At 43.0% G+C, this 27,655-nt stretch overlaps 1 protein-coding gene across 6 annotated transcripts in view; it reads left to right on the top strand.

The window, feature by feature from the left end:
• RERE (arginine-glutamic acid dipeptide repeats) overlaps positions 1-27,655 on the top strand; it is a 381,891-nt gene that overhangs the window by 154,140 nt on the left and 200,096 nt on the right. For all 6 annotated transcript variants that reach the window (XM_090023240.1, XM_090023239.1, XM_090023236.1 and 3 more), the window contains one exon: positions 6,941-7,011. In XM_090023240.1, coding sequence (XP_089879366.1) covers positions 6,941-7,011 — 71 coding nt within the window. The remainder of the gene's footprint in view (positions 1-6,940; positions 7,012-27,655) is intronic.

The raw sequence follows: 27,655 nt of genomic DNA, 5'->3' as shown, positions 1-27,655 counted from the left end.
GGTTTCCTGGAGCTTCCTCAGGGGACTGAAACGGAGCACAATCTCCTGGAAAGGGACTTGATGTAGACGAAGCCTAAGTCAACAGCTGTGATGGAGCACCTTTTATTACAGAGATCCAGCACTCTGCCCAACTTCCCAAACATCCTGCAAACTCCTGGGAACGTACCCTTTTGAGGCCAGTGTCTAATCCTCCAAATCATGGGGCTCTCCCATGACATTCACCCCTCCAAAGGAGTTGGAGAAGGCAAACACTTTTAGCCATATCCTTGCAGAAGCTTGAGAACTCTCCTTATTTGACTGTGCTCCTATTCCTGTGGTCTGAGGTTGGCACCATGTTGTTTGGGTTTTGCTCCTTGCAGGAAAGCAGTGCGTTACCTATGCTTTTTAATAAGAGTTTAATAACTGCTTTTTGGCACATTACCTGAAACATTTCACTGAGGTGTAGCCAACCCATAAATGACAGAGTAAAATTAGACAAGTATGGTACCTTCATTACTGAACATTAATTGGTTAGGGATGCCCTCAGCTTCCATAGTAGGAATGCACTGCGGTCCTGACCTCGCTTCTGTGATTAGAGGCATTTTTGTTGGGGTGCCTTCCTGAGCTTTACATAATACTCAGAAAGTCTGCTCCCATCCCTCCGCCAGAATATCTCCCTGACTTCAACATGCAGCAGACATTTACCACTTGATGCGCTTAATGAGAAACATCCCCCCCTTTGCATAAACTGTTGTCACGTGCCCATTGATTCTTTAGACATGGGGTGCTTAGCCTTTGGTCAGCATGCCAGTCCAGCCTGTGGAGCCATAGTGTTCAGCCCACAGGATCCCCCACAGGTTGGGCAGTTTGTCAGTAGGGTAGCAGTGGCAATACTGCTTCCTTCCCCTGCTTCCAAATTCCCAACCCCTACATGGAGAATTGGAGCTGGTTCAGGCCCCTTCTTCCTGCATGACCAGGATGGGGCTGGCCCACGCCCCGTTCTCCCTGCGAGGCTGGGCCTTGCCCAAATCACCCCCATGTGGTAGGGTAGGGATGGGACTGGGCCATACCCTCTTCCCCCTGTGCGGCTGGACGGGACCCTGTCACACCCACTCTGGGAGCTGGATTGGGGCCACCAACCGGATCTGGCCTGCAAATGGACAGGGCGTCTGGCTCACTAGTTGAAAAGGTTGAGCGCCATTGCTCTTGATAGCCATCCCTAGGGGTGTGCGGGGCCTGGGGCATATCAGCCTGTGCAGGGTTAGGGGTGGCAACTGCCCGCAGAAGCCAGTGATTCACCCCCCTTCTCCCCCCCACCCCCCGCAGGGTCGGCCCTTGACGCACACTCCACTGGCCTTCTCTGATTACTCAGGATAAGATAAACTTGTTCGTGCTCTTTAATCCAAGGAAGCACAGTGCAACGTGGATGTCCCAGGATGGTGGGAAGAAGTACAGCTCCCTGATTATCCTTAGTAATCTAGGGAGAAAGCGTACTCATCTGTTGGAGCAAATAGTTAGAGTGTGGAATGATCCTGGCATTGTGGTCCCTTGCCAAACTATTCCTTTCCAACGCTGATGAATATTCCAAAATGATCAATAAGACTTTGCTGCCTAAATAAGGGGAAAAGCCCCTTCTTATTTATGAAGCATCTGGCAGGTGTGGGGGGCGAAGAAGAGGCACGTTCCAAATGAGTAGCTCGTATGTAGTTTGGGAATCTCATCCATAATAAGCTACTGACAAGTTTGACCTAGCAAAGTAGCGCCTTCCTCACATGCTAGCTGCCATGACCACCATCCCAAGACTTAATTTACCAACACCAAACTAGTTTGCTTGTGAAGAATAGCAGTTGGATTTGGCGACCTTCCGTGTCATGATGACACCAAGTCTCTGCAGGGGTTCAGAGCCAGACCCAAGTGCCTGCACCGTGCTTATAATTCTCCTTGTATGAACGACTGTAACAGTCAGGGATCTCGGGAGCGCTTGACAACAGCTTGAAAATGGTGTCGGAAAAATTAACGGATGTCAGGAAAGGAATTGTGCAGGTTGCTGTCTGACCCCAGTCCCAGAATGCCGTAGTGTCCATTAAGCTAGTCTGTGTTGCGCTGTGAGTAAATCATGGACTTAAATGGTACAACGTCGCACCACGAGATATTTGTCCAGAATACCAAGCAGTTAATTTGAGTAAGTGCAAAACTATGTACGTGCAGCAATTAATGTACCTTTAAGCTGGGATATCAGGGAGGTGTGAGCTTTTTCAGTCTGATGTTGTTAAATTGCTTTATGTAGAGCAAACAAACAAGATCCATGTAACACGCCATTGTAGACATGGCTATAATGACGGCTGGAAAAGCAGTGTGGTGCGTGACAGTTTACATGCTTGCTTCTCGGGGGGTGCTGTGACTCAATTGATTATGAAGTTTGCAGAAAGCTTTTAAATTTTGGTGTCATGTATGTGCGTTATTCATTACTAGGATTATGGGTCTTGCACTTTTCATTCATGGCCCTTTTATGGTCCATTACATAATCATATTTTGGGCTTTTAAAACTTGCGCTGCTGCCGCAGCTGTTCCTGTCAGTTTAGTAAATGCACCATTCGGTTTGGGAAACTTTGGAAATGCAAGTTGTATACCTGGTGGCTAGAAACAACTCTGCATAGCTCCTTTGAGAGATTGAGGTCCATAATACAAGAACATATTTACACTTCTCTCTCCCTCTCCCTTTTTTTTAAAGTGGATTTTAGTTTTGTTTGTTCTTGACCCAACAGATTGCCACCTCCTGTATGAATCTGCTTGCAGCACAGTAGGCTGGTCATGCTGAAACTTGCTGCTAATTTGTTTTGTTAAAAAAGGCTACTGGAAATGAGCAGTGGCAGACTTTTAAACATGCGTAGCTTGGCTAATTTTCCACAGCCACCTCCTCGGTGACATGAAGCATTTGCTGAACGTGCCGATTTTTAAATCATTTGGCTGCTAACCTCTTTGTGGAGTAGGCTGTAGGAGAGGGGGAGAGAGAGATTGTGTCACTTGCCCTCCCAACCACGTCTACCCCACTGCTATAATTTTAGGGCAGTGTTAAGGAGGCAGGTTTGATTTAATGCGACGGGTGTGGTTGTTCTCTCCTCTTCTGTCTTTTCCCTTTTATTATCCGAGTACAGTCCTCTCACTGCTAAGAGAGCTTGAAGCTCACGATGGCTGAATCCTGCTGGTTGCCTGCAACTTCAGTGGTGTGTCCTTGTAGTTGGGCTCTGGCCTCTTTTGTGGCATACGGCTACTCTGTTTTTTTGGAGTCATCTATAAGCTGACTTGCATTTTGATTTACAACCGGCGAACACCTGGTGAGAGACTGGGAGGGAAGGGGGGGAAGCAGCTGGATTGAAAGAGATTCTTTGGCCATTTTAAAACAAAAGCAAATCTTTTAGAAAATGCCAGAAGAGGCCAGGACTAAACTTGGCTATGAGAGGCAGCAAACATGACTGACACGCTCCACCATTAAGCCTCGCTGTGAGCACCTGGGGAATCCCTCACAATCCGGTGTGATAAAAGCACCGGTTCAAATCCAAGTAGATTTGCAGGCATTTCGTCAAACGGCTGCTTCCATTTTATTTTGTGAGGGCAAAAACGCATCTCAAACCTTTTACTTAACATTTGTGTATCTGAAACTGGCCATCGCCATTTTTTTAGCTAACAGAAATAGTTAGAGAGAACCTCTTTTTGGTTTGAGACTCGCACGTCAGATTCCAGTCCAAAATGTCAGCGTTCAAAACCCCTAAAATTAGGTGTTTATAATGGGAGTGTCGACTCAAAGCACAGCTATAATTTTCTTCTCACTTTATCTTATAAATGAGTCAAGAAGCTAGGTCAGAACAGGGCATTCTTTCAATTTCTGTTGTCAATTGGAGACAAGCTTGACTGATGCCGATAAAATTATGAATTCAGACTGCTCCAGATTCTAATCCCTCTGTGTTTTTATGACTCTTTCCATAAAATAAGCAATAGGTTTTGTAGCTCTTTTTTTAGAAAAAAATCCATTGTGCCAAGCTCATCTGACTTTATCAAATGCTGCCACAAAATGATTAACAGTCCAAGTCCTGATGGATAGAGACTGTTGTGATAAAGTAGCCTGCTTTACAAATAATAGTGTTGGGTGTAGGAATTTGACATATGGATTTACAGGCTTTGGATCAGTCAGTTGCCATGGTTACTTTATAAACACTCAGCAGGAAGTGATTTTTTTGTTCTGTAACAAGGCATAAGCATTTAAGGAAACGGAGGAAGGCTGCTCCCCTCCGCCAGTCCAGATACAGGGCTATTCCTCGATGGGGGGCTATCGCTCGAAGGATTTAACCAGCCACCGTTGGTTTTGTTTGCTGCGCTGTTGATGCAGCCCATCCTTTCTCTTTGTTCTGCAAACCTAGGCTTCCATCTTCCTTGAGTGGATTTAATTTTTCATGCAGATTCAAACACAGCATTTAGGAAAGAAGAAGAGTGTCTTAGAAAGGAAGAAAATGATCTGTCCATAACTTGAAGGCTTAAAGGGGTTTGATTTTGCTTTTAATCTGAATAACACTTCTCAGATGAAACTGCCCAGGGTCCTGGACACCTGAGCTCTCACTGTGGCCGGAGGTTGTTATAGGTAGCCCTCTGACCATCCAAGCGGTAGAGTTGTTTGATACCAAACAAGTCCTTTAGGGATGTGGGCTGCTATGAGTGGCACTTGCCAGTTTGGAAGTTACTTGCAGTGCATAAGGGAAGGTGACTCTGTGTGTTTAATCCTTCATGGGTTTGGATGCAACCCTGAATTGCAACCTCTTGGAGTCAGGGGTCTTTTCCACTTTAGATGAAATACTGCTGTTGTACTCAGGGCTCGGGAGGTTAAGGAGCCTACTTCTTGCCTTCTGTAGCTGAGCTGAGCATGCAGTTCAGCTTCTGCTCATTGTACCTTAGTGCTTGACGAATTGAAGGAGGTTAATTTCCAGCATGCCCTGGAAAGCAGCCACTGCTATCACTGTCCCCTTCCTGCCCTGCGTCTCTTCCCCTGCCCTCCAACCCACAACCAAAAAAGGTTGATTTTCATCAGACAGGTTTTGCCTAGATTGAATCATGTGTCTGGGCCTGGTAGAGCTGACGGGAAATGTGTTAACCTCATGTAACACTTCCTTTCTCAACTGGTGCTTTTTTAAAAATTGGCTTTTGATATGTAGGGGAGGGAGCAGTTCTCCACCTAGGCCCATGTGTAATCTGCCTGGAAATGTTGAGTGGTGGTCTGGACACCAAAGTTTTGGGAATATTTAGGGTATTCATGGGAAAAATGGTTGGTTAGTCAGTGGAAAATTCCCTATTACCACAGTTTGAGCGAGATGATAAAACTGGGCTCCTCACCACTTTGTCCTGGAATATACCCCAAAAGTAGTAGAGACTCTTAAAAACTGGCATCTGTCGTCTTTCAGCTTAGATGATTATGTTCTAGCTACTTAGACCATGTGTAGGCAAGCTTTTCTGGCTGGAGTAACTCCCCCTGGATGAGATGCGGGCGGGCAGGCGCTAGGTCCTGACCAGTGTTGCTTCTGGTCTCTGCAGCAGTGGGAGGAGAGGCAGCCGCCAAAGTCCTCCAAAGCAAAACATCTGCCGGTTGAATCCAGTGGCTCTGTGGACTGAATCCCATAGGTTGACAATCCCTGACTTAGACGCTTCCTGCAGCTGCAGTTTAGAAATGCTTCTATAGGATGCTGTTGACCTTTGTCCCACCCTCCTCCAAAGTCACTGCGTTTCATTGGGAAGAGAAGGAATTCTTCAGTACCACTTGGTTATTTAGAAACCAGTAGTATTTACGAAACCCCGTGTCCTTCAGGAAGAATGGCACTGCATCACTCTGAAATATGTATTATTTCAATTTATGGCAATCTACCCCCAACCCAGCTATTGGTTAAGCACATGAACTAAAAAGAGAGATTGCTTTTTTTTCTTGTATTTTTCTTTTACAGTTATTAGCTTTTGAAGGCAATAGAAAAAACACTGCTTTTATCTTTCAGCACCTGAGGTTTTTGGGCGGTTTTTTTTATATAAGACCTACCCTTTTTTTTTTGTAGAAGTGCATGCAATTTTGTGGAGAGTGATAGATAGGGCAGCTGATGTGTATAGCATATTCCAGCATCTGAGCAAGTAGTTATCCATGGGAGTATAAATGAAAAGAGCATAGTGACTTTCCATGAAATATTTGCTTGGCTTTGGGAACAATATCTCTGCTTTCTAGCAAGCTGTGTGGATTTTCCCATTTCTAAAGTCATTACCATTAATCAGGCAGTTCTTTCTCCATTCAGCGCTGTACTTTTTTCCCCTCAGTCAGTGCTTTTGCTGTGATTCTTGCCAGGATTGTGTGTGTAACACAGCAGACCTCATTTTACAGCAACCTTTTAAAGTCCAGTTGTTAAAAGCAAACACAAATAATTACTCAGACACTGTCATGTCAAACATAATTTGAGGAAGGTCTGCTCTTCCCTGCGGAAATCTAATTTAGTTTACTGCATTCCAGCTATGATTGGTTGTCTTGGTTTTCTTTACAATTAGAAAAGAAAATACGCTTGTGTTAGGTTTTTAATAGTGGGTGAACCACAAGGGATTCGCTTAGTTTCCTGCCTTGTGTTGGTCTGGTTCATAGGTTATGACCCGGTCATTATACTAGCTAGATTCCAAACAGTCTTATATGAGTTCATTTGTTTTCCTAACAAAGTGTCCATTCAAATCAAAGTTAATTTTTATGCAACTATTTCTTTACTTATCATAATAAAGCATCTAGCTTCTATTTTTAGATGAAGCTTGAAATAAATTACATGTTATGCTAATGAGCATTATGGGTTTTTTTTTCCCTCCCGGTCTAAGCTGTTTTCCATAGAACCTGTTTTGTATTCTTGCTTTAAAGCACAGAAGTTTAATTGCCATTATTTTAAAATCTTTCTTTTTAAAGATTGCGTGTACATTGAAAGTCGCCGGCCGAACACCCCATACTTCATCTGCAGCATTCAAGACTTCAAACTGGTAAGCAATACTTCTTGTGATTTCCTGCCCCCCCCCCACCTCTGCCTATAGTCTTTCATTTCTCTTAATTCTTCCTTGATGAAACTTCTAGCAACTGCTTTGTCACTCCTGAGGCAATAAGCTGCCCTGGTGCAAGCAGAGCCAGCTGGTTGCTTGTGGCATACAGAATTGAAATCATAGACATGGGGTTGTCAACCAGGGATATGTGTACCCCTGGGGGTACTTGGGAAGCTCCCAGGGGGTATGCGGTAGCGGCACGGAGAAGCGGAGGGCACTCCCTGTTCTGCCACCGGCACGTCCAGTTTTGCCCCCCACCTCCCTCGTCGATCGGCTGCCACGGACTCCCTGCTTCTTGACCAGCCGCCAGGGGTACACCAACCAAAACGGGTTGAAAACCCCTGTCGTAGATCATTTCACCAAAACTGTATTCTAATCGTCATAGCTACCCACTTAGTATTGCCTACTGGAAGCTACTGTTTTTGGCTAAAAACCTGAATTGGATAGTGCCTAGATATTGCAATATGCCGTTGGGTTCCATGTAACTAAGGTGCTAAAGATGGAGATGTGCAGGCTATTGAGTGTTGCCTGAGTGTTGCTTTTTGGGAGCCTGTCAAACTACTTTGTTATTGACTGACTGTCACTTGAGGACTTAACCCCATCTTTAAAAAAAAAAAAAAAAAAAAAAAAACTTGCTTGAATCCTGTTTCAGTGCTTTCCATCCTTAAATGAATCTTGCGTTCATGGGCACATGTTGGAGAACAGTTGGAAGCTTGAGAGAGAATATTTTCCATACATAAATTATGTGCTTGAAATAAGGTTAAGTCCCAATATAAGTCATTAGTAGGCTACACATTTTTATTACAGTGAGAATACTGATGGAAACTTCCAAGTGCCTTGCCTAGATGTTACAAGGGTGGTGTCTAGATTTTGTCCCTTCCTTGCAACCGCCAAGATGCACTGTGTACAGTGAACTTAAGAGAGAATGAGGTCCTTAACTGAGGATCTTTTTTGGTTGCTTATGTGTTACAAATGTTTGTATCATTAAAAGTTAAAATAATAAATAATTACCGGCACAGGGTGACACATTTAGTTTAGATTACCCACCATCTGTTTCCATTAAAGGTTTCCTTTCCTTTTCCTGACTCCTCCTACCCTCCCCCCCACCCCCCCGCTTCTTCTGGTTAATTTTGCAAGGCTGTAGAGCAGGAGAACATGTTCTTTCCTTTCCCCTGTCACACTGATAGCTTCAATATTGATGTCCATGTGATATTTTTTTTTCTTGCCTGGAGTTCTCCATTATTTACAGTACTCATCTTTTTAGGTAATTTTCACAACTTGGCATCTCTGAAACCTGGCAGTTGCCTGCTTCCTGAACAAGTTTTTGTTGTTGCTTTCACATTTGCTTCTTTTGCTGTGATCTCTAACAAGTATAATGCTGTTACACCATGAAAAAAAACTTGAGTGGAGGGGAAAAAAATGTGAATGTTGGCTTTTATCTACCAGTTCTAATAATGCGTTAAGCCCCATTTGTACAATTTTTGCACATTAGCAGGTGCCTTCATGTTTGAACAGAATCTCTCATGAAATGCTGAATTACAATGTGATAGTTGCCATTCTGGGCAGAAGTTCCTGCTGAGTTACAGTAATTGCTCAGGGTATTAACAGCAATAAAAGCTGAAGCTTCTGTTGTCAGTAGTGGTCTAGTACAACATATTAAAGCTGTCTGCAAAACAATGTGGGAAGCAGAGTGCAATATGTTTTGATACCTTTTTTTTTTTTTTTTTTTTAAATCTCACATAGTGTTGTGTCTTATTCTTCCTCTTCCTCTTCCTACTCGCAGAGTATATAATGATATCAATTCTCGTGATCTGTGTATGGAAAGAATATAGCTTATGTATGCTTATCCTCCTATTCACAGACTCTTTAATTCCCCTGATGAGTGTGTCACTAAAGTCACAGGCATAATGATCTTCTAAAAAAGAAACCTGATGTTGGTTTGACTAACAGAATGGATTTGCATTACGTTTGCCAAGGTTGGTGTGACTGATGTGGAGGAAAGGGTAAGAGGTACAGGGGAAAGGATACTTAATCTCTTTTTCCCCATGTCAGATTCTAGCAAGAAAACACAATCTTGTTTTGCACTCAGTAAAGCAATGCCGAGTGAAGCGGGGAATCAAAAATCAACAGCTTTGAAATGTCACCAGCTAATTAAGTATGTTATCGTCTTGGTTATCATAAAATAAAAGTGGGTTTGGCTGCACAGTTAGGTTATTCATTTAGTAACTATCCCTTTCAACTAAGTGTTCATTGTACAGTCCAGGCATAGGACTCTCTCCAGTTTCTTTTGCTGCAAGAAGGGATGGGAAAAAGAGGGAGCTTTGTGTTTTACCACCAGCGATAAAGTGACTGCTTTAAGATGGCAAAGCAGGTTGGAGACAGCTGAGCGTGGATTTCATAGCTAGACGTTCGGTTTAGCACTGAGCCAGTTAGGTTAGCCAGTTATCTGCAGGCCATTATGTACTCATGAAATGTACCCAGGAGTTTAAATTAGGCTCTGACCTTCATCTCAGCTCTCAATTCATCACTGAATCGTTCACATTACTACACAGTCTGACACCCAGCAATTTCAGTCAAATATCCAAACCTTCCCCCACATCAAAAATAGAAAGAAAAATGGAGGGGAGGGGAGGAGTGGGAAAACTACCCCAAAGAAGAGTTCAGATGTAATCTTGAATTGGTTGACATCTTAATTTAACAGACTTTTTCCCCCTTTCACTTTAATAAACTTTTTATCAGAATGACTGATGGCGTAATTAAAACTTTTCTGCTGTTTCACCTCTGCTAATATTGGAGTGAATTAGCAAGAGACGCATAGGATGAGACTCAGCTTGATAGATTTGTAGGGACTGAGCTGCTGATACCACCTTCGGAAGTGATAAGCTTGCATGGCAAGTGCTAGAAATTATTTTGGAACAGCATCTAGTCTCCTCTCCAGATTGCACTGCTTAGAAGAAAGAAACCAGCGTCATCCTCTTTACATGCTCTTTCCATCTCTCCTTGTCATAGCATGCATAACAGTATGTTTTCTCACATTACTATATTACACTTACACTACAAGTCCCTATTTTAACACATCAGTTCTGCTAAACGAGATACTAGAGGAACAGCTCTTTTCATTTCCTGAAGCACAATTACATCTCACCAATGGCCATTAAATTCCAGTGATAAAGCTTTAGCTGCTACTGTTGTTCTCTTTGTAAAATGTCTCTACTGCTATCCTGTTTATGATTTTTTGCTTCATTTGGAGAACAGCACTGAATAAAGAGTTGTTTTAGTCTCTTCGTGAACTACTTCTCAAGAGATAGGATAAAATGGGGTAGTAGTAATAAGTTGTGTGCATGTGGGGGGAGCGGATGGGACATTGGTGTTTTGGTTTCCTGGAAGCTGCTCCCATGGTAGGAACCAGCTGTGGCGTGGGGGTACAGGGGAGAGAAACACCCAGGGACCAAAGGTCCTGCCCCAACTCGGGGAGGATAGTATGGCCTAGCAGGTCAAGATGGGGCTGCCTCAGGGGATTGGATTTCCCAGCGTGCTGTTTAAAGGCTTCTCACTTGAGATGTGGAGTGAACATTTCAAGCTTATTCTTCTTTTGTACCTAAAACTCAAGCCAGGACTAGAGGTTGTAGGTGATGGGAGTCAGAGGCGCTCACAAAGTGATTTGGCAATTCTAGTAAGACTGTCGAGCAGCGTTTTGGATCATATTTGTGCTCTTCTGTTTCTGGCATTCCTGTGCTGCCTGTCACCTTCAGTATTCACGGATGCATAAAAATAACCCTTTTGAGCTGTGAAATAAAGCATCATGTACAACATGGTCCAGGGTGGGCAAAATATGGCCCACCAACTGATTATATTCGTCCCACAGGTGAGTGGCTGCAAAGTCATGGGATCCAGCCCGTGGGGAGCTGGCGGCTCCAGCTGCTGATGGGCAGGCGCCTACATCCCAGCCCTGTCCGTAGCTTAGACCAGCTTCCAACACACACCTGCGTCCTGCTGGGCAGGCCACCTCCCTCTCGCTGATGCAGCTGCCTGGAACCTGCTGGCAGCGTCCACAGCTGATGCCAGTGCCCACCTGGTGCTGCTTCCGGCACGTGGCAGGAGCTGGTGTAAGGTGTGGACAGGGCCAGGACTTAGTGGATTGGGGCATGCAGGGATGGTTTGGGTGGGGAGTGGGGAGAGAGGAACGGTTTGGGCAGGCCCAGAGGCGACGCTGGTGGTGGCGGTGGGGAGGAGCTGCAGGACGGACCTGATGCGGTTTCCAGGCGGCTGCAGCGGTTGGGGGGCGGAGGGGGGTGGCTGTGCGCACTGCCAAGTTCTGCTTTTTCCTGGCACCTAGCAGCAACTTCTGCCTATCTGCTGCCACCTCTGCATCTGGACTGCCAAAGGTAGGCAGCAGCTGCAGCCCCTCCTCGAGGATAGACTGTGCTGGCAGGGCTTCGGCCAAGCTGCCTCTGCTAAAGCTGCCGCCCACCCACTGCAGCTCCCCTCCTGCCTGCGGCTCCATCCCACATAGGGAGTTTTGGTGAGCTGTTGAGGGAGGGTTGTTGACCCAGCCTGCTACAACTTCGCAAAACTCCCTATGTGGTCCACTGGCCCAAATAATTGCCCTGGTCTAAAGGTAACCGTATCATTTTTAGAGCAATATGTGAAATCCTGGCCTTATCCAAGGCAAAACTTGCGCTGACTTCAGTGGCATCAGGATTTCATTCTTTTTTAGAGCAGTAGCTGTTTAAGCTTTGAAGAATGCAACTTGTATCTGTAACTTGGGAATACTAGTACTAGCCGTCTCCATTTTTTTTTTTTAATTCGCTTCTAAATGTACACAACCAATAGAATATCTTTGCTTATGTTAAATAGCTGCTTAACGTGGAAATAGCTCGGCTGCTTTCAATGGGGCTACTTTTAGGGGATCAGAAAGTCAGTACAAGTACAAGAATTTGACTCTGTCCCTGTGTGGTGGATGTACAGTAATTTTTAAAAGTGAACTTGTAGTTGGGGATCACCGTAAATCATGCTGGAAGTGCCCCCTGCAGCTTCTCCTTTAATGTTTTTCACTTTGCTGGTTGCCCTCCCTGCACCTGATTGGCAGAGGGGTCCCACCAGCTGGGCTGTTTGCTGCTGATTATTGCTGGGGAAGTGAAAATTGGGGCATATGTAAAACCTCTGCCAATTTGGGGGGGCACCATGCAGGGGATTGGGATCCCTACTTATAGTAGACAGACCCTTCGATTCAGTAGTCATGGTATTTTCTTTTGCAGTCTGTTTTAAATTAATTTATGCAGTCTTTGATTGATGCTGGATGTTCTAGTCTTAACTCAGGACATTACCTTCCTTTTACGGTATGCTGCAGTTAAGATGACAGAGGATGGACCTAGAATATTATCATATGGCTGCAGTGAGAGGTAAAAGTGTACATTAATATTTGCTGTAGCTATGATACTGTAAAGCTAGCTATCCTCTGTTACTCCTAGCTAATAGCATAGCACAGTTACCGCAAAGGCTGAATATACATTTGGTGGGAGCAGACATGAGTGAACATTTCTATCCCAGGCTAGTCCCATTTGGAACTAAGTTTTGATGTGTAATGATAGTAAGTATAATGCCTTGATCTACTGCGAACTAGATTAAGTAGGAGCCATTGCATTTTTGGGAATTGGTGCCAGTAAGTAAGTAGTAGTGATGATGGCTTTTATATTCTCTTGGTGTTTCTGTAACACAGGTTGTCCCTCTAGGAATTGCACTGCCTGTTACCAGTATGTTCAGGCATCATTCATGGTTTCAGGTGTTCAGGAAAGAATCAAGGTAAGCTGTAAGCTAAGGTGGAAGAGTGGGTTTGGGATAGAGGACGGAAACAGTATATTAGACTATTTCACAAACCCCATACTAGCATGTTTGTTCATTACAAACATGTCTTAAAATCTTGAAAAATGGAAATGCATAACACTCTTTCCTCTCTGTACTTGGATAAATATGCATTGATTTGGTGTTGAAGGGCTGCTTGTGAATGCCAGGCTGCTGGCACTGAAGTGTTTATCTTTCATGTAGGGAAAGAAGCAAAAAGCATGACATAAATTTTACATACTGGTTTTAAGCTTAAGGGTTTTTTTTGTGTTGTGTTTTGTTTTGTTTTTTTTTAATCTACTGGTTTTGGCATCAGGCCATAATGTTCCCTTTCCAATAATCCTTTGTGCCTCTTTCATGGGGTCTTTACTTTTTCACCTACTGCAAACAACTCGTTTCGGACTGTTCTGTTCCTGAGAGCCTTTTAAAAAATGTAGTGTGGAGGGTGTTTCATCTTTGGGAAATATTAGATGTCACAGGAGAACACCCTCTTCTCACTTAGCAACGTGCGTGAGAGCATTTATAGCCAGAGAAGAACCAAGAACAATTTCTGTCCTCCCTAGATGCTCTTTACTTTTCTTGAAAACTTGAAGTACCTTAGGGTTACACATGGCTCATGGGCATATGAAAGATTAACATTCAGACTGGCTTCATAGAGTGCCCTCTTGGCTTTCTGTGCATTAAACTAAAGTTGTGGTCAAGGAGTCCAAGCCCTGAAGATTCACAGCTCTGTCCTGCGCCATTCTTCTTCCAGTTTAGATCTAACATACATCCTAAATGAGAAACAACAGACTGGATCCTGGGGATCTTCATTTTTTTTTCTCAGTGTTTTCTTCTTTCTTCGTATCTTTCTAAAGGCCTGACTCAGCTGCTGAGTTTTGACTTCGTCTGGAGTTGCGAGCATGTAGCGCTTAAGAAAACGAGACTCTTAGTATTGTGCACACAGTAATATTGTGTAATTCCACGTGGCTCAGAATCACGTCTTCAGCTCAGCGTGTGGAAATGAAGGGGTTGGCGTGGCAGTGGCAAACGCATTTACCTTGCAGAAGTGGAAAATCTGGCTGTAGTTATGCTGTAGTTTAGATTCCCTGACGCCTTGTTGTGGTCTTGTGTTATATTTTTAGGATGGCTGTGGTCTTGGGATTCAGTTTAATGGCTGGATTTTACAAAATTGGTTCAACATCTGAGATTTGTGTTATCCTCTCCTATTATGCACACTTGTGTCTTCTATAGATGCTGACTCCACAAATTCTTTTGCAAGAAAAGCTTAGATGTGTGTATATTTATCTTAAACTGAAAGACTCTGTGGTGCATCTTAACACAAGAACACTTGTGGGGGAAAAATGTAGTTCTGTTTGCACACAAGTTTGCCATAAAAGGGCATTTGAGGGGGAGAAAGGCAATCCCTTCCAAAAGAAAGAAAGAAAATTCCTCCTGTATGAAATGCTACACATTTTTCTTATGACCCAAGTAAAGATTTGGGGGTTGAAAGAGAGACCAGGGAGAGTTTTTTTTGAAGGGTAATGCTTTAAATCTTTTATCTTATTTACACTGTTCTGAACCTTACTCAAAAAGGCCACTGGTAGCCAGAAGCTGAGAGCAAGTGAAAACTCGCACTTGCACATTTTAGTTGCCGGTTGCCTGCTGAGAGCTTCAAGTGCTAGGTTAAAAACCCAGCTGCAATAGTGTAGGAGACTTTTAACTCCTGAAGTCTGGAGAATTTAAAGATGGGAAGGAGGGGCAGAAAGAATATTTGAAAGATGTTGCTTTTATTCCTTGTTGCCATGTATTTTCAGAAGGCAGATGAACAAATGTACTGGGCTAGTCAGTGCTGTGTACTATGGTCAGGTACCTTTTCCCACCATCGTAGCAAATGTCCTTTCCCCACCAGACAGTATTCTTTCTCTGCATAGTCTAGAGTGTTTTACTGAGTTTTCCATATCTGTGATGCTCACTAACTAGGATTTGCTGAACTGGTTGTAAATTTTACCCATTACATTGATTTCGGCAAACTTTTTGTCTTTGCATTAATTTTGTGCAACTGAGTCCCTGGGATTGATTACCAATATTTCTCGGTGAGCAGCACAGTGTTCTGTTTACTGGAGATTTAAATGTAAAGATGATTGGTAGTCCTCTCAGAAGCCATCTCAACTGTGTTTGAAAGGGATTCTATAGGAAGCCCGTAAATCTTGCGGCAGTTGACACAACGCAGCATAAAGGTAACTTTATTGATTGTTCTTTGAAGTCGAGGAGTGCTGCCAAACCCATTTTAGCCTGATCTGAACCAGATCCAGTTGGCAAAGCTTCTACCATGCGCTGAGATCTAATAAATTCCACAGGCGCGCACAGATCTAATACAGTGTAATGATAGAGCTGCTGGAGAAAAAAATTGATTACAGGGTTCCAGACAATATCATTAACTTTTCTTGCTATAATACACCAGATGTCTTCACTAATAGACTATTTTTTGTTAATTTAGCTTTTATAGGAGAGCATTGATTGCATCATAATTTAAGTTTCTCGATGTAAGTGTTCAGGTGTAAATTTAGCATGGGCATGTGTGTGCACACTAATGACGGCATAAACGTCCAGGTGTTAAGAACGTACACATGTTCACTTGCAAATATGCGAGCTGAAATTAGATTTATAGTGCAAGAACCTGTAACTTTTGAATTAATAACTAATAAGCGGATCTAGTGAATGTTGTCTTTTGAAGAATAGTCGGAGAGTGGGGAGAAGGAAGCCAAAAGATAGGAATGGAAAATATTTCGTATGAATCCCTTCTTGATTGGACAAGGATGATTTTTTCCAGCTGCTTGCAATACCAGGTTGTTTAAATACAAATTACATGGCAGCAAAACAGACGTCTTCTCCAAAGCAAAAAGATGTGCGGCGCTGTAAAACGGGCTTCAAGTGAACATTTGTTTTCTTTGTAATGGAATGTGCTGCTGTACCGCAGCGTGTAGTTCATTTTTGTTGCACCTGTGTTTCTCTCCATTAGAAGAACAAGATGCCCTTGTATGCAAGTTGGATCCTTTACAGTACCCATTCTTAGCCAGTACGTTTGGTGTACTCTCAAGGCAGCAGTTCTGCTGGAGTGACACAGCACAGAAATGTAAGAATGCAGAGCACTGCTGCGGTGGCTCACTAGCTATTGCATTTATGTTAATTTTGCTGGCGTGTTTTCTGTTGTTGAGGATTGCACCGTTGAAACGTTAAATTGAAAGGGTAGTTCTTTGGAATAGGCTGCCATCTTCTCCACCCTTCCCCCCCCTCCCCAACTCTCTTCTTAAATTACTAAAGTGGCCACAGCACCTGTAAATGATTTGCTTGTGAAGAGTAATTTCTGCCTGGTGGGGGGGAGGGTGGGTCCATTTATAAAGGGCATAGTTGCATACTGTAAATGCTTTCCTTGTTTGCTTTGTTGCACAGATGTGGAATTGATTGGACACTACAGATTTAAAACCCAAGCAGCCCTTGTCCTTTATTCGCAGGGTTGTGAGAGATGCTTGTGTGTACATAAGTAACTTACTGCGTTATTTTGTACAGAGACTACCGCCAGAGCTCGTCTCTTAGTTTTATTTTGTGCCAGCCCTTTTTGTTGTGTTGGCTATGTTTTGGGCCTTCGGGGCTGAGGAAGTGGTGCGTGGACTTTTGGTTAAGTATAAAGTTATGACTGACCTTAAGTCTACACTCTCAGTTGATTGTTGTTTTTTTTATTCTTTCCCTCTTATTTACTGCCTCTTGAAAAACACCGATGGTATTAAACCCCAGCTAGCTATTGAGTTTTTTTGCCAAAAATGTAATCAAAACAAGAAAGTACCCATTGAAACAACTGACGAACGCGGAGTTGTAAGCAGTCGTTTATGAGCATGGATTAGGCAAGGATTACGAGCATGGATATGTGGCATCAACTTTGTTCTTTTCTCTTCTACTTGCATCTTTTTTTACCTTGGGAGAAAAAACATTTCTTTTCTTGCACGTTGCAGTGCACCTTGGATATCGTGGGATGAAGCTCTCTAGATGCTACTCTTGGCACGCAACAGTAATGCCACTAGATAACAGGTATTGCTTGGTAGATAAATAGTAAGGGAAAGCACTGGAATATGTCACTGTGCTGTTGTGGTGTTAATTAATGCCTCTTAGTAATAAGTAAATACAAGGGAGGCAAAAGAGGAACAAAGTGGGTTGTGAGAAATGAAGGTGGGTTAATGGTTCATTTGAAGTGCGGAGGTCATTTTGCTGGTTTTCTACACGCAATTTTAAGGCCTACCAGCTTTTAGGTTTCTTTGCTCATATAATTTAAGGGAAGGCAATTCATGCTGGAATGCTCCGTAAAATATATCCCATTTTCACATGTAACCACTTTTCTGAGACTTTCTCTTGCTCTAAGGATATATTATTGAGGATATTTACTTTAAGGGCTGCCTCCTGCACTGCCATCTGCTCCTTTTAACTTAATCCTATAACACTCTGTAGTCAAACTCAATTTATGATGATACAGTTGTTTCTACAGCGATGCTGCTGTCATAAATGCCACATTTATAATTTCCTTTTAGGACCCAGAACAAAAAGGGGGTTTGTGTTGTTTTGTTTTCTTACCTTCTACCATACTCAAGTTCGTATTCAGCAGAGCTAATCCTAGTGGGGTGCGGGGCCCAGGGCAAATCAGCCTGTGTGGGGCACCCTTAACCCCTGCAAAGGGGTTGGGGGGCGGAGGTCTCCGTGCTTCTTCCACGGCACGGGGCTGAGCAACCAGCTCCAGGAGGGACCCGTTGGAGGGGCCACAGCTGCTCTGCCTGGCTCCACGGGGCCCCCCCAAAGTGTGGGGCCCAAGGCAGTTGCCCCGATTCATCGTACCCTAGGTACGGCTCAGATATTCAGAAAACTTACCTAAATATATTCTGGCACTACAGCCTTATTAATGCAAACTACGTACACACTGGAGCAGTGTCACTAGGCTTACTCTTGTGCTGTTTGAACCCTAGTTGGAGCGTGTGCCTTTTTGAATTTTTTTTCTACAAAATTAAGGATCTGTACTTTTGCCACTTTGGAATAAATAGTGGGGAAGTCCAGTGTCTCTTCCTACCGCTCATCAGAACCCTTGGAGCCTGAAGGCCTCGTCGTCTGTCTTGTCTCTCTTTTCTGGGGAAGCGAGCCCGGTTTCTCAGCGTCCCATAAACTTCCCGTAATAATAGTCCCTTCTCCTAACTGGAAGTCCAGGCCTTGTCAAGAAGAGGTCAAATCGTGTTAGATTTAATTCTGACGCCTTTTTCCCTTCTGAAATACAAGAGGGAGGATAGGATTTCGAATCTCTTAAGAGTGGGTCTAGGATTAGCTCTGCCAATAGTATTTCCCTTCCTACTGTCTACCTCTGTATTTTCCCTTCATAGGATCTGAGAAAAGAGCTCAGATTCTTTCTCAGCATTAAGGCCTCCATGTTGAAGTCCTCTCCTGTTTTCCTTCAGATCAGGCCGTTCAGAGGGGTAGCTGGTTAGGGCACCAGTTGTCTCCACCAGTTGGTTGTCTCTTAGTACTGGGGTTTCCTAAACAGTTTTTGGTAAGCAGTCTCCAGGAGTATAGATCTCACCGTAGCAACCACAGGCAAATGCAATATATGTTTGTGGCATTTTTCTTTTAATGCTGTCTCAGATGAAGCAGACAGACCTGAATTACTGCTATTCAGGCAAATGCCGTCCACAAATTTTTGGTAATAATACCATTAACTTCTGGATGGCATTTCTTCCCTGATCACATTAAATTAAATACAGTTAAACCTGCCTTGATGAACATATCTGCACCAGTATTTGAGTTGAAAATCCAAAATGAGACTATACTAACTTTGTTCCCTTTCCTCACCCCCGCAAAAAAGGAAAAAAATGATGTTAGCAGAGTATTTTTTAGCTGCCTGCTTTGGGATGTAGGAATTAGCATTGTGCCTGCGAGTCATGGCCCGTCTACTCCAGTATTATGTCCTCTCCAGGGCATGACTCGCGTGCTTCAAGGAGTAGTTTAAGAAGAGACTGCAATGACAGTTCTGGGATCACTTGGCTACAGGGAAAATTTCTTCCTAACCCTGCCTAATGAGAGGTTGATATATCTATACGGCCACAACAGCAGTAATAGCATTGTAAAATATACATGCTAGTTAATAAGTATATGCTTTTAATACGCAAAACATTTGTATTGGTGTGTCCAGTGATGGTCCCTTTGTCCAGTTTAGGTGTCTAATGTAATGAAGGGCTTTGGTTGCCTTAAAGTAAGAGAGAGAAAGTGTGCATGTGTGTGTGCGCAGACGTGTGTGTGTTTCTGTAAAATCTGGTAGCAAAAATCAGCATTGGTTGGGGGGGTGGGGAGAGAGAAACCGTCATATGCAGGTATGGTTCCTCTCCAAAGCAATGAAGTATAGCTAACCACCTAGCAGAGCCTTTTATTTACATGCATCCTGAATCTAAAAGAATGGATTAATTAAAAAAAAGACAATAAAGAAATATATCACGTAAACATACAAAAAAGCAAGTGGAGGCATCCAGAAAATGAAAGAAGAAGTACACCTGCTTTCAGCCACACAACTTACAAATTAGGGTGTTTTTGTTCTTTACTTGCATTTGTGGGATATTGAGAAGAAAACGAGAAGATTTTGGAAAATGTCAAAAAATTGCTATTATTGATGGCCAAAAAACAGAAGCATAGCTGGTGGGCTGACTACTGAGGCATATGTGACTACTGCATGTGTTAATGAATCTGAAGAAAAGAGATCCTGCAAATCTGCCTTTTAACAGTATGATTCATGGCTTTTCTTTAGTCTGAAATTCCAGTTTGATGAACGAGCCTAAATTTGCTTTTTAAGGTTTTCCTTTTATTCTTACCAAAAAAAATTTAGAAACACCCAGCAAATGGATTTTAGCAGCATGCTGCTGATTTATCATGTTTTGATTTGATTTGGTGTCCTATTTAAAATGCTAATGGGCTACACTTTGAATCTGAGCATCAGAGAGAAACTTGCAGTGCTTTTAAAACATAAAAAAGTGGTGCATTTGCCATACAAAAGAAAACATTATTAGTTGTGATGCAGTTGCCCTTTGTGCCTGTATGTTTACTTGATTGAAGCATCTTGACTGTGATGCTTTCTCCTTGAAGCCTGATTTGAATGGAGTATACAGCTGGATTGCCCCAGGGCCCTGTAACAATTTATAGTCTGGAAGGAAAGGCAGAAGTGCATAAAAAGACAGTTGTGAAATGCCGCTAGTGCCCTGTAATAGAAAATCTGTGTATGATGACCTTGGCTAGAAGGGCCTGTGGGATCATTTTGCTGTGATCCAAAGGGTTATAAAATGGAAAGAATTGTATCTTACCTGGGAGGGGAAAAAAATTAAAGGAAATCTGGCTTTCTGAACTATACAAGTCCATTCCTCCTCCCTCTTTCCCCATTTTAGCTGTAATGTAAAATACTGGATCACGGTTCTTATCTGAATACTTTTATGATAGATGATGCTTTTGCATGCAGATTTCCTTGGAGGGAGAAGGCAGGGAGGTATACTCACAAACACGTATTCATTTAACAGCCTCTTTCTGCCTGCAGATGAATTGACCCTCTGTTCCTGTACTGCACCAAAATAAACGCGTGGCTAATTTCCTCTGGCCAGTTGTGAAGCTGCTTGACCTTTCCAGTTTGGTGTGGAAAAAATGCTGGTTTCCCCCAGATTTGATAAAAATAAATAAGATTTTCCCCCTTCCCCTCAGCCTGCTCTTGGCTGTATTCTCTTTTATTTCTAAAACGGTTGCTACAGCAGATGTCCCAGGATTGGCACGATTACCACCCTCATCAAGGATAAGTCTGCTATTAAGATACTGCACAGACTTGTTAATAAAAGAGATGAACGGACGAGCCATTTGAAGCAGCATTAAATTATTTAGAATAAAAAATTTAGTCTGCAAATGAGGATTGACTGCTACCTTTAATGTGAGGCGCTTGAAATGCAGCCGTGGTTACTGAGGGGCAAGTAGGGAAAAAAAATCGCCGTGAAGATATGGCGGGGGGGTTATGAAGAAATGAACAAGGAATGACAAAGAATCAGAGGTGACAGTTTAAGGATTGCATGGCAGGAGCAGCGCAGTGATTAAATTCACTGATGCTGTCATTGAGCTGTAAGGCTGAAGATAACATTCTCTCCCTGTGCTGAAAACAAGAATCAATACAAACTCCTTGACAGGGGCTAAATTATTAAATAGAGCCTTTCTTACAATGTTTCATTATCTGGGATTTACCTCAGCTGGTGATTTGTCAGCAGTGCAGGGAGATTTGCTGGGTATTTTGTATTAAAATTATTCCAGCTGCCTATGAATCCCTTTTGATAATTCCCTTCCTTTTACAGAGCTCTTGATTTACTTTTGCCAAGATGGCACTTTGTATTTTTATACCAGTATTAAACAGAGGATTCAGTGATATGCAGGCAAGGCTAGGGCTATTTTTTTTTCCCTTCCCTCCCTTCTCTGGTAACAGGTTGTTGTTCATATTAAATACCCGGTCTCCTTTGGTTGCTTTTAAAATGTTACATTAGCACAGCGAATTGAATGGTTTCAAATGCAGTGATTGAAATTGCGGATACGGGGGAAGGTACCTGCTTGCGGTGTGTCCTTTTAACCAGTGCAGGAACCAGCAGTTTTTAAATAGCTGGTGTACAGCATATGAAATTTGAGTAGAAAGAATCTGCAGACGGGTTTTTGATATGGACTGGGATGTAAAATTTCACTAATGACTTTCCTTCTGTTAATTAAAGATATCAGTCTAGGGTCTCCATTTTCCTGCTTGGGCACTGGTAGTGTTACTTGCAGTAGTGCAACTAAAATTAATCCCGTGAAGGTGGAAATGTCTTATTTAACACTTACAAGATCATCTCTGGAAAAGGGAGACATGTTCCTAGTTCGGGGATTTAATACAGAGGATATGAATATTTATAATCTGGGCAAAGTCACTGAAAATCAGGGTTCAATCCTGGTTCCTTTTTAGGGTCAAATCCCAGTTCCTTCTTCAGTCATCCGACATGGTCGGGAGACCTTGAGAATTCAGGATAAATCTATTTAAAAAAAAAAAAAGCCGTCATTTAGGGAGACTTTCCGTCGGACCCCCCCCCCCCCCCTCCCCCTGTCTTAGCTGTCACCTGCTGATGAGTTTGCATCGCTGGGCACTCAGAAGGCCAGTGCGTAGAAATTTCATTGCTGGCTTTTTGCCAGCTGATAAATAAAAAGCCCTTCTGGAGGCTATTGAGGAATCACCCCCAACTGCAACAAAGGAGCTGTGTGAGCTCTTTCCCTGGCTCCAGCGAAGTCCCTCCCACCGTAGAAAAGCCATTTGCACTTCATGCACTGCTGCCAGTGGTGAGCTGCCAGTTTGCCTGCGTCGATCTGTTCTGCAGGGCCTGACAGAGAACATGGCGAACTCTGCCTTGTAGCAGCAGCTAACGATGGCTGTTAACGCGGAGCAATTTTCTGATTTAAGCAATTTATTTAAAAGCTCTTTGGAAAAGTCATCTTCTATGTGTCGACCCAGAAAGGGAGGTCTAAGAACGATGGGAACTTAAATAAAACTGAACTTGAACTCCAAGCTCGTTCTGCGGTAGTCTAATACAAAGAAAAGAAAAGGAGAGAAAAGCATGGGACCAAAACAAATTCCATTGAGATCCAGAATTGTTGCCTAGTTCATAAACTTAGGGCAGAATTGGACACTGGAAGAAAGGGGAGGGAGGAAACAAGAAAGGTAATTAAGCCTCATGGTGATGGAATATGATTAGAGTACTTTTGTCCTACTGTGTTAGCAAGAGGGAGATACGTGGCCCTTAATTTGTCCACGAGAACACCACTAATGAAATGGCAGCAGTTGGCTGTATCTGTAGAGAGCTCGCTCTCATTTATTTGTGTCCATTGGTCAAATCTATTTGTCCACACTTGTATTATGCAAACCTCTTCCTCGTCACTGTAGAGCACCCATCCCCTTTTGCCTTCTGATTCCCTACTGCCATATTTCCTGTGTTCGCCCAATGCAAGCACTGCCATTTCCTACACCTGGTGTTCCCATAATTGGCTGCTAAATAAAACAGTAGCTATCTGGAAGACAAAACAAAAGCAAACAAAAATGTGTTCCTCGTGCATTAAAAAAAAAAATTAAATGGTACACTTGCTGTTTTACAGCTATCGAGAGCAATTGGAGTTGGAACGAATTTAGCCTTGTCTTTTAGTGTTGAATAGCGAGGGCATCTGTCATGTTTAATAATGTTTCTGACCTTTAGGATTATTGAAGTTGAAATTTTCTCTCTGGTCATTGGGGGGTACTTGAGCACTGTCAGATTTTTTGTGTCTGCATTAAGTCTCCAAAGATACATTGTTACACTTCATAAGTCACTAAAGATAATTCATTAGAGAAATTTGTTTTCCCACTCTCAAATTGGTTTTCTTTACAGGGAAAGTAAAATGTCACTGTGATCACTAAAATTTAGTGTTTTTTAATTCTCGCTTGACTGTGTTTCCTGGGAAAGGATCACCTTGCTGCCTTGCTTTAACTTGCTGTTCAGGGTAAACTGATAGCTTATCTAGTGAAAATGCTCACATGTAGTACAGCTTGTGGATGTGTAAGACATACTAAGCATCCTGCCACCAGCTACACTTTTCCTAGCCATGACTTCATTGGGCAATTATGCTTCATTTCTGCATGCTCAGAGCTGTGAAATTCTGCTTGAGGGGGGTGCATGTAGGTGTCAAAAGGCAAGTGCCCTCCTGTGCTTATACAGAGTATTAACATGGTGACTACATTGAGAATAATTCAGAATGTACAAAACAAACATTTTTTCAACTGTTTTTCAGAAGTGAGATTTTTCCACATGCAGTTCTCAATCATGCTTTCTGTACTGGTGGTGACAGCAGTTTTGTCCAGTTTGCACCAGCATTTCATGTTTCCAAAGCCATTTGGTGGTGGTGGGGGAATAACCAGTGGCTGACACTTTTTCATGTGACACTTTTCCTTCACTAGTCCCAGTTGGGGAGAAGAGAGACCAGTGGAGTCCCCAACTGAGGGATACATGAACTCAAAGCATATAGCAATTGTATTCTTTTGTCCTAAATCAAAACTCAGGCTAGAGGATTTTAACCCATGTAGCTAAGGTGTGACCTAGACCTGTAGCAAAACAGCTTCCTCCCCATGATTTCCTCACCTCTCTACCCAGGAGAACTTTTTACAATCTTTTCTTCAATGCCTGATGAAGGGTGTTTGTGCCTGAAAGCCTGCAATTGAATTGAAGGTTTTTTGTTTGTTTGTTTGTTTGGTTTTTTTTGCAAAAATCTTGTTGGTCGAATAAAAAGATATCATCTCTGCTACAAGTCCTGATTGCTTTCACCTCTAGTGGGATGTGTAAGCAGAGGAAGACACTTAAAGGTACTTGCCTTGTTGTGCTTAGCTCCAGATGTGATTAAATTCTCCTACAAGCCTTTCCTGCTGTACAGTCCCTGGAGTAGGGAGGAACTCCTGCAATGCTGCACAAAGCCAACCCGTTATCCCTCTTCACGTCCCTCCTTAAAACTCTCCTTACTTGGAAGCATATAAAAACCTTGCCAGTAGCGAGGCAGCAGGTGTGCTATGGTTTTCATACTGTGACCAAAATCTATCTGTTCATATCTGTTGCTTTTTGTGTTGGGCCCGCAAGCCCTTCAGGGCAGGGTTTTTGCTGGTAGTCTTACAGCACCCAGCACATTGGGTCCATAGACACTACTGCAGTACTGATAATCAGTGCAAAGAAACGCCTGTTTCTTAAAAATGCTGGCTGTCCTTTGTTAAGGGATGTGCAGAAATTTTGGCAACTTTGGAGAGAGGCAGATTGAGGTTGAAGATGACACGACTGGGATTTAGGAGCTGGCACAGGTTTTTGGGGATCCCTGACCTGTCTTCTGGGCTCCGGAGTTGGTGTGTGAACTGCTTAGACTGCTTGGAAGCGAACTCTGCCCTGAGCAAAAATATGTAAAGTTGGGTCCAACAGGTGACCCCTCCCCCCCAGGATTTATGTCATTTTCTGGTGAAATTCTCTTCTGTTCAGAAGCCCTGCGTGCTGCTGGCGCTTTGTTTGAGGGTGCAGATGGACATGGGGGAAAAGTCATCTGCACTTGAGTAAACAGGAGGACCAGTTTTTTTTTTTTCCCCCCCTAAGTTGGACCTGGAGTAAATGTGAAATATTGATGCGCTGCATGCACATTTTTTGGCTTCATAGTCACTGAAGAGTGAATACTGATCTGTGGAGAATTTAAACTTGTAATTTTGATTAAAGTGATTGATTTTAAATCAGCCTGTATTCGTTTTGGGCCATTAGAGGGTTTTTAAAAGGAAAATAACTCTTTAATTAAATTAGCAGTGCATGAGTATCCTCCTCCACTTCCTAAGCTGAATTTCTTTAATGGTATAAAAGAAAAACCTGTGTCGACTTTTTGGTGACTTGTTTGCCTACATACTTCAATCAGAATACAGACACAGTTAAAATCTTTATTTATATCCCCACTGCATTTAAGTAAGGAAAAAAAACTCTTTAATTTTATTTTGTCCTTTCATCTTCTATTCCCCGTTTTCTGTACATGTGTATATTAGGTCTCTCTTTGTAAAGCATTTTCTTTTCCACAGCCAGCACCCTCTACACAGTGCTCTCACACTTCATGTGAAGGATGCCATCCATAACAAACTGCCTTTTCCCTTTCCTGTTTTAAATGCACCTCCGTGCAGAATGCTAGAGCTAATTTCAGCACAAGGTATAAGCAACAGCCAAATGTAAGGATCTTTTTCGGAAATTGCATGCTGACATAGCTAAAACTTTGAAGCAGTAAAAAAGCAGGCAGGTGTGTTCCTGCTGGAGTAAGTTGATCAGAACTGAATGCTGGTTGGGGAGGGGACTTGTTTTGGGTGTCCTGTGGCCTAATGAATAGTGTATTGGACCGGGTCTCAAGACCTGGGTTCTGCCCAGATATGCCACCAGCTTGGTTTTAGCTCTCCATGCTGTGCCTTAGTTTCTCTGTGAAGCGGGGATCTCTGTTGAGCTCTGTATATGAGAAATGCTATCAAAAATCAGGGTGGTGTTGTTTGAAGTGAAGATTTTCAGCTGAAATTTGAGCAGCTTGTAGGCTCAGAGTACTAAATGATAAAGCCTCACAAGTGAGAGAACCTGCTTCGGCCCAAATGGTGGATAGCTGAAGGAGGCTGCAACTCAGAGTGAGCTGAACGTGGCAGTTGCATGAATGGCGAGCTGGGAGAAATGCAAAAGAAATGGCTCAAAACATGCGCGTGAAACACGTGGCCTGGAAGTGCCGAGTGCTGCGTATTGTTAATGTAGGGAATATGCACGGTTGCTGTTCTTAGTAGTGGGAGGCAAGAGTGGTGCTGATGGTCCTGTGGATTGTCTTCGGTAAGCTTCCACGTTCTGATCGTTATCGTTTAGTGCAGCAGACAGGTTTTTTGTGTTTGAAGATTCGTTCTCTCTTCCTGCCTTAGAAACCTGACTTCAGTACTCAATGTCTTGATGCAGATCTCAGATAGCGGTACAAATGGCATGTTGTTTGCCTAGGAGACTGGGAGAACTACATTCCATCACCTGCTGGTGACTTGAAACAAGTAACTCCTTTGTCAGAGAAGAGATGTGGGTAAAACGGGCTGAGGGTGTAGAAGAAATGATGGGAAACTGCTAGAAGAACACATGAGGGTGAGCTGTGCCTGCCGTCTGACTCATGTCCTCTCTCAAACCCTCTGTCATTGTTAAAAACCATGGCTGCTTCCAGAAGAACAAATACTTGCTGTGGCCAAAAGGGGATCCTTTTCACCTCTATTTGACCAGATGAACTGAACCTTTTACCGCTCTTACTGGCTTGGTTACCATCATCAGTGCTCGTGACCTTTTAAATCAGGTGGTTCTAATCAATTCTGTCGCGGGCTACATGGTAAGAATGGTTAGAAATCCAAATTGGTGAAAGATGTAACTCTTTGCATGCTTAGCTTTGTATTGCATGAAGAGCATGAAATGTGCACTTTGGAGCCTCCCTAAGCCTCTGATACCTTGCTCCTTGGAGACAGGGAAAGCTAAGGCACTTGGTTACCATGTATAAAGTCCTAAATGGTTTGGACTTGGTTACCTGTGGGGTCTCCCTCACTGCGCTGCTGTCAGAGGGGAGATCAGAAGAGGCATTTAATTGCAGTGCACTTCGTGAAAAGGAGAAGCAGTTGCTATTTGAATGGTCTTTGTGAGATTGGCTTTCCACAGACCACTAGAACCTGGGCTTGTTAATTAGCTGGGCTTGCTGCCAAGCATATTGTTACTTCAAAGTGTTTAGGGAAGTTGGGGACTTGTAAGAGAGGGAGGGGTTGGAGATGGGGAAGGATGATCTGGTAGCCTGTCTTGATGTGACTGGGTAAACTAATGATCTTTGCATGTGTTAAATAGGGTAGTCTATAAATTGGCATTTGTGTAATTGAAAACTTGACTAAAAATATTGCTTTGATTAAACCTAGATCTTGAAAGCATGCTTAATCATGAGAAGTGGCAAGATGATAGGCATCAAATACATAAAAGGTTTCCAACCTTGCTCTGCTGGGGACACGATCCAGTGGTTGTAATCCTCTTTGGATTTGCCAGCTTGAGAGGGGCATCATCCTGCCCTTTTTGTTGTGAGTTTTGGGGTATTATTGTAGAGGCCTAGATATGCGGGCTAGCATAAGCTTCTGGTGAAA

This window comes from Crocodylus siamensis, chromosome 12, assembly GCF_052110815.1.
Source record: "Crocodylus siamensis isolate JL-2025a chromosome 12, ASM5211081v1, whole genome shotgun sequence".
NCBI classification, from domain to species: domain Eukaryota; kingdom Metazoa; phylum Chordata; order Crocodylia; family Crocodylidae; genus Crocodylus; species Crocodylus siamensis.
This window is presented reverse-complemented; position numbering and strand designations above follow the sequence as displayed.